At 39.7% G+C, this 15,907-nt stretch overlaps 1 protein-coding gene across 1 annotated transcript; it reads left to right on the forward strand.

The window, feature by feature from the left end:
* The first annotated feature begins 6,544 nt into the window (after positions 1-6,544).
* Positions 6,545-13,301, forward strand: LOC149298963 (carbohydrate sulfotransferase 15-like). Its single transcript, XM_089486796.1, has 8 exons — positions 6,545-6,634; positions 7,343-7,861; positions 8,167-8,506; positions 8,977-9,108; positions 9,388-9,544; positions 10,158-10,314; positions 12,672-12,819; positions 13,114-13,301. Exons 1-8 carry the CDS (start codon positions 6,545-6,547, stop codon positions 13,299-13,301), a joined length of 1,731 nt encoding a protein of 576 aa, XP_089342922.1.
* The last annotated feature ends 2,606 nt before the right edge of the window (positions 13,302-15,907 follow it).

The following is a 15,907-nucleotide window of genomic DNA, read 5'->3' on the forward strand; positions in this document are numbered from 1 at the left end:
GTAGCACATGCTGTATTTCGTTATAAATGCGGAAGATGCAGTAGTGGGGTACTTTCAACAATGTATTATTTATTTAATGTATTATTTATTTATATATAAATTGAATACCCCGCTTAATTTTTGCAGTGATATTATACACATTGGTGTAAAGCCTTTATATATGCAACTTGGCGGTCTGTATACGCTCTTCTTATGATGATTTCCTACTATTTATTTATTTTTTTAAAATCCTTTTTCTTTATAAATGCATTCCAAGGAGTGGTTACTCACAGGGTATCAAAGGCATTTTTGTTACCACACTGAACTTTTTTCCTTCAGCACTTCAGAGCTGGGCTATGTTGTTTTTCTAACCAAGTTCTGCCCAAACCTTCAATGGATTCTTTATATTCGCCACCTATAATTTCCAGACCCATGTCCACATATTTTCCCAGCTACCCAATCTGCTATTTTTAAAGGAAATTTATCTATTTTTTTAATTTTATTTTAACTTTAGACAAAGCCAATGTAAGGAAAAACCTACAAAACCAACTCTTTAAATTGAAAAACATGCAATAGTGTTACATGTTGTTTATAAGCCAGTAGTGATAACTTTTCATTGTTTTTATGATATTTTACATACAGTTCCCTTTTTATGTCTTTTGTGTTCTTGCCTCGGCACACTGTGTTTCTTTACTGTGGAGCAAAGGCTGTATTAGCTAAACAGTTCTTAAGTCTATGGATTTCTTGTTTGGTATTAGCGTCTGTATCTTTATGTATCGCCTGTAATTATTATCTTTGTACTCTAGATCAATAAAACTATTGAAACTAATAAAAGTGTGTATGATCCCGTTACGCATCTGAATGTACAAAACAGTCTTTGGTGATGGTTTCCAAAGAGGAGTTTGCAGTGTAGGGATGGGGTATTGGAGAATTCCAGTAGCTGATTTTACTCAAACTCTGAGTAACTTGATTGAAACTAGTTTGAATTATTTATGAACTTGGCTTTAACATGCAACCCTCTTACAAACGAATAATAATCCAAGACACCAAACATATTTTAGTAACTTTATGGACATGGTCAGCTGTTTAAGCATAAATATATAGATTCTCTAGTGAATTAATATACAAATAAGTGTGTCAGCTTGTATAGCCCTATATTGTGTAAAACTATATGACAAGCTTTGGAGACTATTCTACGGAATTTAGGACAGGTCTAATTCACTTTGATTCTTGCTGCGTGGTATGATTACAGACCAGATGCAGTAAAAGTGCAAAATGTGCAAAACTATTCAGCATAAGACATGTTTCAGGGTAAATTACTAACCCTAATGGTCTTATGTTCTTTTCCAGAGATTAATGTTTGATTTTTAAATATTATTTCCCGAGGAACCATTGGGGCAATTACTTATTTTATCTATACCTCGTCTGCAGTCTCCAGCAAAATATTCTTTATTCCTTCCTTTTATGTAAGAAAATCTATTTCTCTCCATAAATAAGACTTTTGTCTGAGGCATTTCAGACATGGGTTAACCTCAGCGCTCTGGCTTCCATTCACAATGCACATGCAGTATTCCATTTAAAGATTGTCTTGGCCAGTAACGCGTTGACTCTTCAGGCTTTGTTTCCCAGAGTATAGTTGTAATGGGTGTTTTAGCCGATATGTTAAAATGCTGACATACACTATATGGATAAATGTATTGGGACACCTGACCGTTACACCAATACCTAGACATTAATATGAAGTTTGTTTCCCTTTGCAGCTATAGCAGCTTCCACTCTTCTGGGAAGGCTTTCCACAAGATTTTGGAGCTTCTCTGTGAATTTTTGCCCATTCAGCCAGTAGAGCATTTGTGAGGTCAGACACTGATGTTGGATGAGAAGGTCTCTGTTCCAGTTGTTCGATGGGTTGAATTCAGGGCTCTATGTAGGCCAGTCAAGTTCTTCCACACAAAACTCATCCAACCATATCTTATGGACCTTTTTTTTTGCACCACTATGGCGAAAAAAGTATTGGGATATAATTATTGAAATCAGGGTTTGGACCCCTTACTTCCAGTGATCTCAGGATCATTTTTGAAATTGCCATCTTACCTTTAATAATTCAACACATGTAACACAAATAGATCTGTAAATGTTTTTTTTTTTTGTTTTTTTTTCCGTACTCTTCAACACATAAAAACAGCAAGTGGTAGCAAAGCTTTCCAGCCCCATTTAATTGTAAACCTGGCTACAGACTAACCAAGAAGGCGAAACTCTGCATGATTAAGTGCCATTTCTCTGCAGTATTTTAGCATTTAATTTCCAAAGCTTTGTTTGCAATAAGATGTTATACTTGGCAGGGTATATGGAACGATGCCTATTAAATACTGTTTACTGTAATATCAGTCAGTGATACACATCATTTTCCATGGACTCCCGTGGGGGTACAAAAGCAGCATTATAAGAATAAGTACATGCACAGCTGTATCCCTGGGTATACCTTATTTCTGTATATGGAAGATCTGTTGCTGGGGCAAAGGAACCCGCTGAGCACTCGGAGTACTCTATGCGTATGGTAAAGTGTATTAGGATATTTGATGAAATAGTACAGATTTTAGCTGAGATCCCTGAGCTGCCCTTCTACACTTTACTGAATTGAGTAGTACATCTGTGAAGCTCACAGGGTTAAGCTGAACATACACTGTTGGTTGAAATAATGGTCGAATTCTCCCCAGAAAGAGTTTTCCTTTATTTAGATCATGCGCATAATCGAGACAAGGCACACAACACACAAAACTCGAAGCGTTGTCTGATTACATGTTTGAATTACATGGTTTATATAACCTCTTATCTACTTCTAATAGCATGCATCATTATGATTGGTTACTTTTCAAGCAAGTTACACCTCTTTAAGCTGCATAATTAAGAATGGCCTAGACTTGACCCTTTGCACATATATATAGAACAACATAGAGTAGACGTGTTGGCGTGAACTCGTGCATATATCATAGACTAGACATTCCCTGCTTTCTTATGTCTTTGTCAGGAATAATATTTACGATAACATAAGCATTTTTCTAACATACGCAATGTTTTCATTCTTAAATATAACTGTATAATGTTTGATTAATACAGTGAAGACATTTAAGCCAGCATGGGACAGGCATAAGGGTAGACTAGATATAAGATAAGACCAGGGACTAAGGAAAGTATTCAGAAATTGGGCAGACTAGATGGGCCAAATGGTTCTTATCTGCCGTCAGTTTCTATGTATCTAATATAATAATTTAAGGAACGGATACAAACAGTAACTGTTTCAGGAACTATAATGTCACAACTCATGTAGTAATGACCTTATTATAAAATATAAGCCTTCCGCACTATGTACTGGTATTCTTATTGAATACATCCCTGAGCAGAACATTCCCAAGTAATGTATAGCAAGATAGTATAGGAAAAAAATATTATGCAAATTAAAACCAGTTTTGTATCAACCTAAAGCCATCATACTTTTCTGCAAATCCTATGTGTGTTTTTTTTTTTTTAATTCTGTGTTTGCCGGTACCATGTTTACTGGTAGTCTGTTCCATGAATGTACCACCCCTATGACTTGTGTCGTTCGCGGGATGATGTATTTGTGTGAAAGATGCAGTAATGTTGTGACAGTCCAGACGTGTTTTAATGAGTCAGTATGTGCTCTTTCTAAAGCATCTGTAAGCGTGTGCTTCGTTAGATCGCAGTCATTATTTAGAAGATGGTAATAGCTGCTTTGTTAATTAAAACCGGGTATCTTGCAATCAGCCATAGCTTTTAAATCCTACTGGGAAGCGATTAATTACATATAATAGTTCCCATTAAATGGCAGCAGGAGTTCTGCGGTAATGAGAGGGTATATATTAAACAAGGCTGTATCTTCAGCATCAGCGATACGTATTATGCCATTTGTTACACAGGTGTTGGAGAGTCGCTGGGTTTGAGGGTATTGCTGTACATGTGAAACCGGGGGGGGGGGGGGGGGGCGGCGTAGCTCGCTTTGTGAAACTTTGCGCTCGTGGGGTAAGTTGTGAGAAGAGGTCAGGGGTTGTCAGTCTGAATTCTTTCTGGTTGACTAAGAGTCTGTGAGCACATCTGTTAAAAGGATTCACATAGAGCTGCCAGGATTGAAAAATTCATGAGATCAGGGATGTAGGGTCTGAAAGAATTAAACATGAATCAAGAATGTTACTCATTTCTATCCTTTTTTGCCTGTTTTTTTGTCGTTGTGCCCCACAGCCAGGCATGAATATTAGATGGCAGCGATTATTTCCAATGTTTCATTGAAATAATGATTTTACGCGTGTGTGTATATATTTATATATATGTATATGGCAGAGTGTATGTATTGTGACACAATACCCCTTCACTCTGGTACTCTGTCCGGGAATCTTTACTCACACACAGTCTACCAGGCTGCAGAGACGGCTCAGACACGAGGAGTGTAAAATAAAAGGCTGGGCCTGTTTTTATTTTGTCGCCACAGGCATTAGGCTAGGTTTCCACTTGTTTTTTTCAAAATCGCAGCATGTTGACACTCTGGCGTTTTTTGCAACGAAATATTGGCGTTTTTCTCCAATAGAAGTCTATGGGAGAGAAAAAACGCCATGACAAAGCTATGTGGGTTTTGCCTTGGCGTTTTTTATGGTGTTTTTTTCCACAGTTACAATGCAGAGGATGGACCCAGTATCTGTGTGTCCTACGAGAAATAGGCTGGAAACAAACAGTTTCACACAAAACAAAGTTCATATTGAATTCTACACCATTGGGAACAAACATGCCATTACAAACAAACAAACCCAACTGGATCCTGCGTGCCAAAAGCAACAGCAAAAAATTTGCACCATCATTGGGGCCAATCTTCCTAGAGGAGCAGACATTCGGAATAAAGCACAGAAAAGAGACAAAAGGGTCCGCCGGGGCGTTTAAGTAGAACTCTACCAAGTAAATGACATCAGGAGAGGGCAGATACTTGCCATTTATCCTAATCCCTTTTAGCTGGGTGAAACTTCTAACTTGTAAAGGCTGGAAAAACTGCCTAAGGTCAAAAAAAGCAATTTCTACAGAAAGGCTAAAACGCCAGAAAAAACGCCAAAACGCAGGTAAATGCAGTGGCAGTTTTCTTGGCGTTTTTCCTGGCGTTTTTCATCAAGAAAATAACGCAGGACAAAAACCCAAGTGGAAACCTAGCCTTACAGAAAAATAAATAAATCAAAACAAAAACCTTGCTCTTGTAAGCACTAATACAAGGTTCTCCAACCTAACTGCAGTTGGGCGGCTTATCCGTTCCAACAAACAAAATAACAAATTAAATAATGGCAGCACTCAGTATTTTGGCAGCTCTCTCTCTCTCTCTCTCTCTCTCTCTCTCTCTCTCTCTCTCTCTCTCTCTCTCGCTCTCTCTCTCGCTCTCAGATCAGGAGGCTACTTAACTGCCTCTCCCATTAATTAGTGGAACCAGGTGAGTACTAGGAGAGTATCCGTGAATCTCCGGCCTGGATTCCCACCTGCTGGTCTTCGGCTGCCCACAAAATGTGGAGTGGAGCACTGGCCCGCCCTACTCTCCAAGTGCTCCACCCCAGGGACCCAAAATACACAAATAACAGACATCCAACCATTCCATTATTAACAACACATCTCCCTGGGGCTGGTAAAACTATTGAGGGTAAAAAATGGTTCAGCACTCAACTCCCAGGAAGCTGGGTGCTAGCAGGAAAAAAGGGACAGCATAAACCCTCTTGAAGTATATGAACACAGAAAAGAATCCCAGCACTCCAATCAGCTTCCAATCCTTAGGTTACTTTATTCAGAAAATGCAAAACAAAAAAAAGCAACGTTTCGGCCAAACAGGGCCTTTTGAGCTTAACAAAGGCCCTGTTTGGCCGAAACGTTGCTTTTTTTGTTTTGCTTTCTCTGAATAAAGTAACCTAAGGATTCGAATCTGAGTGTTTGTACACACACCAGGACAGGCTCTGCCACACCGACACTCAAACACACGCCAGGACAGGCTGTGCCACACCGACACTCAAACACACACCCCAGGACAGGCTCTGCCACACCAACACCCAAACACACACACGCCAGGACAGGCTGTGCCACACTGACACCCGAACACACACACCGACACCCAAACACACACCAGGACAGGCCCTGCCACAATGACACACAAACACCAGGACAGGCTTTGCCACACTGACACCCGCATCCGGAGGGTTTCCACAGACAGCTTCACTTTGGTATTGATTTATGTGATGGTCGCTGCCCCCAAAACAGCCTGCCTGTGGCATCTTTGCCCCCCTTTATACATCCATGCTATCACACACATATTCATTCACTCCTTCACAAATATTTATTCACTAATTCACAGATAATCATTCACTCATTCAGATATTCATTCATACATTGATACTCATTAATTCCCTCATTCAGATACTCATTTACATATACTCATTCCCAAACATTCACTTACTCCTTCACAGATACTCATTAAATCACTCACTCAATCTCACATACTCCTTCATACAGCCTCCCTCCCCCCTTACCTAAACTGATGATGTATGCTCCGCTTGCAGACTTCCGCGGACAACCTGTTCTACTGCACAGGGGACGCAGACACGTAGCGGGGTCATGTGACATACGTGACGTAAGTAACGTGACTCAGTGGGATTCCTGCGTCCCCCCTGGCGGTAGAAGAGACGCTGCTCGCGTGCGTCTGCCAGGTAAGTAGCAGGCCCGTTACTAGAGTGGCCCGGTGTCCCCGATGGCCTGTCCGGGCCTGTATATGGTCAATCATAATCCAGTGAAGACCACATGGAGGACAAATCAATTTGTCAGACAAAAGGAGCATATGGCTGACCTGTTTTATTCCCAGTTTTTTTTAATTATGGAAACCAAGAAGTGCGAAGTCTGTTTTACACTTAGTATAAGATAGGAATTGATTGGCTAGCTCATATTTTGAATCGCAGCAATTTCTAAGAAGTAAATCTGTATGATCTATGAGAGTTCTATATACCCTGACCAGTGCTTTAAGGGTATATTTTTTTCTGCTGGCCTATTTTCTAAGTTCAATAAAACCAAAATTCTACATTAAGTTTATAGAATGATGGAACACAAGGCACAGGTTAAGTAAAGTTGTAACATTTCTTGATAATTTAACATTTATATGGTCTTATCTTTTGTCCTGTAGGTCAGTTGAACCGTGATTATAATGTGGATACACTATTTGTTTGGTAAATGTCATGTTCTGAAAACTGGAAATATTTGTTTATGAAAACAAGGTTATCCCAAGAGACAGAGCGTCTATTCAACTTGTCCTTTGGGCCAAACATGGTCTCCTCATTTCTTTTCCTAGTCGTATAACGATGTCTCTACAGTAGGTTATGTTGATGCATCAAGATGTGTGCTACCTCGACCACCTCGAATACCAAGAGAAGGACTCTTACCGTCTTTGATCTGTCATATAGATAGCTTTTTCTCTACCATCAGCTTTTCTTTCCTGACCATCTTTGGAATGTCATTAATAAAAAGCCACCAAGTACAATTACAAAAAGTCCTCATCAGAGGAAAGCTTTTCAGTTTGCTTGTAGCATTGGTAATCACTGTCTTAGTGGTTGCTTCTTATGTGTTGTCTGGAGGTGGCCAAGACCTGTCTCAGACATTGTCCCCATCCACATCTAAAGATTTTGTCCTTGGTTCCAACCTTTCAAGCACAGAGGAACAGACTGAGTGCACTCAACCAAATAGGCCTTGTAGAGTCAACATTACATACACAACGTCCCAACTGAAGGGCCCATATGTGCGTCATGGAGAAATCCATCTAACAGACAGACGGATCCCAAACAGAGAAGAGCTAGCACAATATGAACCTCATGTAAGTAAAGCATATATCTAGCATAATTTATGAATGCAATGCCTGAAATTAATGAAAATTATGTTTTTGATGCAGCCAATTAACTAGACAATATCTATAGGTATGACAAATGTTTTGCTACCCTGAATACGGCTTAATTTACTAATTTTAGTTTTGTTTTGTTTTTTGCTGTTTTCTTTGGAAATATTTTGTATTTATATTGCTTGATTTATTCTGAAGAACCAATAACAATGTTACATTGCTTGAGTATGTCTTTACTTTGTCTCTGTACTGTTCTTTTTTTTTTTCTTTGTTGCCCATGCCAGTTGTTCTCTGTGATTCCACAACACTTCATTCAGTCAAGCCGCAGCCCTTGCTGGTACACTACCTATAATGGTAACTACACTGATGACCCTTACAGGACCAATGCATATGCCAGGTACGCCAAGCGTCTTCATTCCATCTTTGAAGAAATACGTCAGGGATTCTGGGTGCAGCTGCAGCAGAGGGGAGAGGAAAATTACCGCCTGCGCTGCATCCCTTACTTCTACATCATTGGACAGCCGAAGTGCGGCACAACAGACCTGTATGACCGCCTGCGCCTCCATCCTGAGGTTCGCTTCTCTGCTATCAAAGAACCCCACTGGTGGACGAGAAAACGTTTTGGTAAAGGAAAATATTGTGTATGGAAATGCAGCCCCTTTTGAATACCACAATGAGTACATTTAAAAAGGGAACCTGCTGTTGGGGCTCTGCATGCTATCTCATATCCATAGTCCTCTCTGTACAATATGTTGCAATCATTGATTTACTTAAAAACCTATAACATGGTTACATTATGGTGCCAACATGAAACAAAATAGCATCTACTAAAATTTGTGTGATAAAATAACATGTTTGGCTGCATGGAACTGTCAGATCGGTTTAGGATCTCTTTCCCTGTTTTTGTCATAGTAAATACAGCTTGGTTTACTCTTAAGCTTGTTTTCAGACTGTTAAGAGTGGGTAAAACTGTCCTTAACTTGTTTCCAGCTATCATATCTAATTCTTTTTACTATCGTACTTGTGTGTCACGTTATTTCTGGGCTATAACTGTTTGTTTTGACTTTTTCTGATGTATTCTACATATCTTCAAGGAATTTTGAGGTTGAAAGAACCATTTGGACATCCTTTCCCAGTAGAGGACTATCTGGACTTATTTGATTTGGCTGCACATGAAATTCAAAGCCGTTACAAAGAAGATGGAATGATAGACCCTCTGGTCATAGGTAGGAGACTAGCATCTAGAAAGCATTGGGTCTGCATTTGTATTGCTGTCTTAAGTGTTAAAGGAGGTGAAATATTAACATATAAAAAATAATTTTATTTATAGATTAAATGGTTCTTGATATTTCCAGGCTCTTGAGATTTTTATAGTTAACGTACAGAAAACTTTGTGTGTTACCGAGCTTTGTGTTGTTTATTATGCTGAGAACCCAGTATGTTCAAAGGCTGTGTTTCAAATGGTCGCTGCAAACTAAGTTGCGTTATCTTTTGGGTTGTTTCAGGAGAAGCAAGTGCATCAACTATGTGGGACAACAATGCTTGGTCATATTTTTATGATAATGTCACCAACACAGAGCCTCCAGTACTTATTCAAGATTTTATCCATGCCTTTCAGCCAAATACCAAGTTTATCGTCATGCTGCGGGATCCCATAGAGAGGTCAGATACCTTTTTAACAAATTCTCTTCTAATGATGTCCCACAGATCTGTAAAAAAAAGTCCAGGGATTATCCAACTGTCTTCTAAAAAAGGATTCTTGAAAATCTGGAGCCAGCAGAAGTTTACATATGGCTAGTTTTTTTTTAATGTCTAGCATGAGAGCAACATCTCTGTATGTGGATGAGATATTCATCTTTATGAGATCCCATAATTAGATCTAAGGACAATGTTAGTACTTTAATATGCATCCTTCTAAAACAAAACAAAACAAAACAAAAAAATAAAGCTCTTATGTGGCACAGAAGCTGCAGTCCCTTCTCCATGATCTGACATTTCTTACCACTGATTGGCTGCCTAAAGCTGTTAATCAGTGGCAGGAAAATGCTTCCATTGAAATCAGTGGGAGGACTTTCCACACTTGTGCCCTGGGGTCTAAAGAGACGGAACACCTCTCCTGCAGGGAGGTCGGGAAAAGAGGCCAATGCATGAGAGGGGATTCTGCAGACATACACCTCAGATGCCAATCACATCATCGAAATATCTCCTTTTTCTTAAATGTTATTTATTTATTTACACCAAATCTCTGTGTGATTGCTTTGTTTTTCCCTTGCAGACTGTACTCCGACTATCTCTACTTTGCCATTGCAAACAAGTCGGCTGAGGATTTCCACGACAAAGTGAATGAATCGCTGCAGATATTTGAGAGCTGTTTGCACAATTCCACTCTGAGAGCCTGTGCTTACAATACCACCTTCAGCAATGTACTGCCGGTATGTACAGTCCCACAGGAACCCTTTGCGCAAAGACTTATGTATCAAACAATCGTTTCTAATGAGACTCTTGGGAAATTACAAACTGCAAGAAATAATAAAATAGTATTAGTATTTCCACCATTAACCCGTTAATACAATAGCTCTACCTTTAATTTGTTTCAGTGTCTTTTTCTTCAGATGGCTGAGGTCCTTTCACAAGCTAGCCTTCTAAATAACAAATCATTGATGTATGAATGTATCTAAACCTCTATTCATTTCTACCGGTAATAACATTTATCAGAGCTTTTGAGGAAAGTTGTTGTCTCTCTTCTATAGCTTCCTTAACAGAGGCTCCATCAAACCAAATTACCAAACTAAATTATTTATATTGGGACAGCATATATTAGGAACAATGTATATAACCTAGCCCAAGAGAAAATACCTTTTATTGGACCAACATAGAAAAAGTTACTCAGGTTCTCAAAACTTCAGAGGTCTCATTTTCATATGAAGCAAAGAAGAGACCTCTTCTATAACTTTACATCTTTTTCTATGTTGGCCCAATAAACATATCAAATTCCGCTACAGACTCTATATAATGATCCAAATGCAAATATCTTTCAAAGGGACTCCTTGTCCTTCATTGTCTATTTATTTACACTTGTAAAGTTTTATACTTTACCAATGCATTCAACGCTGGCCGCCATTAAAGTCATTCCAGACAATTATTCACTCTGGATCAAGGGTTTATCATATATTTGTCATCTATATTACTAATTTCTGTTGTCTGATGCCTTTTGGAAAATGGGCATAACTACTGCTACCCCTTTAACCCCTTAAGGACAATGGGTGGTCCCAAAACCCATTGAAAACAATGCATTTTGAGTCCGTACATGTATGGGCTTTGTCATTAAGGGGTTAAAGTCTCAAAACACTACATTATTACATATTTTTAGCATGTTATTTGTTGTGGCTATTTTTAAAATGGTGACGCCTTGTTTTGATTCCTGTTAAACTTCCTGAAATGAGACGCGCATGCATTTTCTGTTAATTGCTCTCCCTGCTGATAGTGGTTGCTTCCTATCCCTCCAACAGCCTATGTTTCCTGAGCTGTGTGTGCTCAGATGTTTAACCCCTGCTGTGCTTGATTGTCTGTCTCCAAATGCAGTTTGCCTTTCGATGTTTAAATACAGCACCTTAATATATGAACAGGCTTTTAAAGCGATCTACAGGCTTTACAATACGCAGTTCCATAATAATTTCCTCCCTGAACATGAACGGTACATAACCTACATATACAGTCATGTTAAAAAAAAATAAAAAAATAGTACAGCGCCTCTTTAAATATACCGAGAAATAATATAAAATTATACACATTTTGTTTTAATAATTTTTTGAGCAATTCACGTATAAAATTTGGTATGTTTGCAGAAACCTGATGCGTTTCGCTCACAGAAAAGCGCTACCTTGGAGGTGGTAATATTCTTGATTGAATATATGACTTTTTATATACTGGCTTGCTAATGTTGGTTGTTTTTAAAAATAAAAATAAATAATAATGATAAAAAATCATCTTTATGCTTCTTTGGTATTGCTGACTCTCAAGTTCTGCTAACAGTGCCGTGTATTTACTGATATTGATAAAAATCAATTTCTATGTTTTTAGGTTCTGTGGAAGCATTCCTACAAATATTTTATTTTTAGGAATTCTTCCACAGAACCTGAAAACACAGAAGTTGATTTACTTGTATTGATAAAAATCAGCTTGTGTGTTTTTAGGTTTTGTGGAAGCATTCCTATAAATTAATTGCACAGTAATTTTATTTGTAGCAATGCTTCCACAGAACATAAGAAAACAGAAGTTCATTTTTATCCGTATCGGTAATTACGAGCCACTCTTGGCAGCACTTGGCCAGTCTGTTTTAAAGACGAGGAGTCCCGTCACTGCTGTTCAGAGCAGCCTCTGGTGGAAACCCAGAGACCTCATCTGTTGTGTATACAGTAATGTAGGTTACCATTGACAAAAACCTAATCCAATTTTCTTCCATTAATCTTTACAGACATGTAATAACTACATACCGTATATCATGTAAACAAAGAGACCACTGGTTCGACCTAGCTTGAAAAAAAAATGGAGCTCTCCAAACATGGGTCCTTGGGCACATATATACTATGCTGTATAAGAAATCCATTTTAGTGCCCATTATTCACAAAACTTTAAATGGCATATAGCCTGCTTGCTATTTCATCCATGGCAGATTGGCCAAAAAAAACATTTAATGCTCCCGACCCCTCTGTTCTTTTTACATTTATTTACACACACCCAATGTTTAGGACTAACACATAACTAAAAATGTCTGGTCTTTGTTGGTTAGGTGCGGTTACAGATTGGCCTGTACGTGGTCTATCTGTGGGACTGGCTTTCACTGTTCGAGAGGGACCAGTTTCTCATTCTGCGACTGGAAGATCACGCAGAAAACATATCCCAAAGCATGAGGCTTGTCTATAGGTTCCTCGGTCTGGGTATGTACAGAATAGGTGGATTGTCTAAATCTTCTCACTGTTAATGTAAATCCTCTTAATGTTTTTATGTATTTATATTTACACTGTTCATTTTGAACTCCAACAGTATAGCATTATCCTTATGAAGTCTAAAAGGCCTGCTTGTGTTGTCGGGTGCGCATGATGCTCATTAGACAATATGGACTAATTCTGTTGACTACCGGGCCTTCTAGTGAGGAAGCCCATTCAGCAATGATTATGTGTTGATTCTGGTGAGCCTAATGATCTTATGATGACCTGTTATGTTGTCTACAGGGCCGTTAAGTGACAAAGAGGAAGCCTCTGTGATACAAAATCCGGCGTCTAACAGCCGTCGCCCAGAAGACTGCAGCCTGGGACCCATGTTCTCTCAAACCAGACAGCTTCTTAAGGATTTCTACCACCCTTACAACCAGAAGCTGGCCGAGATGCTTATGGATAATGCTTTTAAGTGGGAGACTTAGAGCTTTTTCATATAGCATTTGCCTATACATGAACAGATCCACAGGACATACTGACACCTAGTGACCAAGCGCTGTGTTTACATCATCAGAACATCGCGCAGGCGCAGTGCATTATCCAGCCGTCAACAAGTGTTCATACTGTGGTTTTAGGCCTGTGATTGCTGCTCAATGTGCTTCCACCTGCTGATCATAATGATGAACTGCAGCCATGAGAGAAGATGTGTTACATTATGAGATGTGCAACTAAAAAGCCAAAACTGTAAAGGACCACAAATGTCTGAAAAAGATAAAAATTATTTAAACAAAATTAATGCCAAAATAAATGATTACAATATTTATCATAACACATTTTTTTACATCAGAAAAGAAAATTAAATATCTTCGTTTGAAAGTGTCTGTGGAAATTTTGTTGAAGTGAAAGATTTATGTAGCCTAAGGAATATGTCTGAATATGGGTGATAAGCATATGTGCCATTCCTAAATCCAAATGCAATATTCCGCGGGCTGTCCTCTGTTTGTTAACCCTTCCTGCACATTTCTTGTGTGAAACTTTCTGCAGGGGTTCTTGCTCTTATCGTTTGGAACATCGTCAGCATCTATTTATGCCTGCTGTTCCACTTCTTATCTGTTCATGATGCACATCAACTGGAAAATCAAGGTGGCTCTATTCAGTAGGATTTTCTACATGTGTATGCCAAATAAGCAATTAGCTGCCAATAGTCCATAGTCGTGTATCATGGGACTAAACTAGCCGACAATGACATTTTGCATCCACTGTTGATGCTGTCTTAGCACTGTCTGATCTATAGTTGCATAGGAATCTTTATAATAAATGTAACTAGGAGTTCCTGGAGTACAATGTGATCATCTTTATCTACAGTTTATTGAAAATATAAATAATACATAGCATGGTATATAATGTTGATCATGAGAACATTCCAATATTTCCCAAAAGAATAATTGATTTGTTTGTTTAAAAAAAACAAAAAAAAACACCTTGAAGGTTGCTTCACCATAGAAGATTTATGTAAGATGCCCACTTCTTTGAAGTGAAGTGAAGTGGACTTTATAATGCATTCTTTTTCTGTTTTCCCTTCACATACTTGCTGATAAGCAGCTATTACAAATGTATCAATTTAGTAATACTTTATCACAGCACTGTATATATTTGACCTTCCCAGTTTCTTCTGTCTTTGCATATTTGTCACACTTTTAATGTTCCAGATCAAACTATTGTGTAATATTAGACAAAGATAACCCGAGAAAGCACAAAATGTAGTTTTTAAATGACTATTTCTTGTATAAGAGAAAAAAAGGCTATCCGACCTTACCTGGTCCTATGAGAAAAAGTAATTGCCCCCTTAGTTACTAAATGAACCAATTAACCAAACACTTGATAATTGGGTTTAATTTCACTAGACACACCCAGGCATCATCTTTGCCAGTCTTCTAAACAACTTGTCCAGCAAAGTGAAGCAGGCTATAAGGTCTCAAAAAGCAGCACATGATGCCTCGATCTAAAGAAATTCCCTTGAGAAACCCTCTTTGTCTTCTATCAGTCTGGAAAGGGGTACAAAGCCAGTAGCGCACCTAGCGGGGGGCAGGGGGTTCTGCCCTGGGTGTCGCTCATCAGGGGGGTGCCACAACGCCGCTAGAGGAGAAGGGTCGGTTGGGGAGATCAATGATCTCCCTCTAACCGGCTTAAAGTCAGTCAAGGGAGCGGGGGGTCTGTTAATGCAGACCTCCGATCCCAGGGCTGGCCCAAGACATAGTGCCGCCTGGGGCGAAGTTTGAAATGCCGACGCCCCCCCCTGCCGACGCCACTGCTCATTATCTACCCTCCCTCCCTATTATCTACCCTATCTCCCCCCTTTGTACTTCACTTACCTTCCAGCAGTCCTGCGGCAAGTCTCCCCGCTCTGCCGCGGTGCACGTTGCTTCACTGCTGAGCACCGAAGTCGAAATAAAGACATATTCCGGTGCTCAGCATTACAAGCTGGCACCGAGACTGAGCTAGAGGACTCGCATAGGAGAGAGGGGCGCCGAGTGGGTACTGAAAACTTGATAAGCAAAAACCACTCGGCGCCCCTCTCTCTCCTCCGCTTAAAAAAAAAAAAAAAAGGCGCTTGGGGCGGCAAAGTGCTGCCTCTTCAAAAGTGCCGCCTGGGGCAATTGCCCCACTCTGCTCCATGGCAGGGCCGGCCCTGTCCGATCCTGATCCCTTGTGATGCGAACGGCAATTGAAAGGTGCGTTTTCGTTGTTCAGCCCGAATACCGAAGAAACGAACATGGTGGCAGCAAGAAGAAGACACACAACATGAAGAATCTTCATCCTCGTTTACTAATCTCCCTGGTCCCTTCCCCATCTAGCCTACCTTATCTACGCAGCAACGCAGGGGTTAACGGGAGCCGAAATCCGTAGGTTCGCTGTCAGGAGTTAAAGGGCCGTGGGAGTGACTCTTTTGGTCGTTCGTGCAGACCTTTAACTCTTGGAGCGGGGAGACCACTGGTCTCCCCCAGCCGAGTTTATGAACCAGGATTTTAAAAGTCTGTATGAGCGACTCTATTGGTCGCCAGCAGGGAGCTGGACTGCCATCAACCAATAG

This window comes from Sceloporus occidentalis, unplaced genomic scaffold, assembly GCF_023333645.1.
Source record: "Sceloporus occidentalis isolate IW3139 unplaced genomic scaffold, rSceOcc1.0.p SCAF_30, whole genome shotgun sequence".
In the NCBI taxonomy this organism is placed as follows: Eukaryota; Metazoa; Chordata; class Lepidosauria; order Squamata; family Phrynosomatidae; genus Sceloporus; species Sceloporus occidentalis.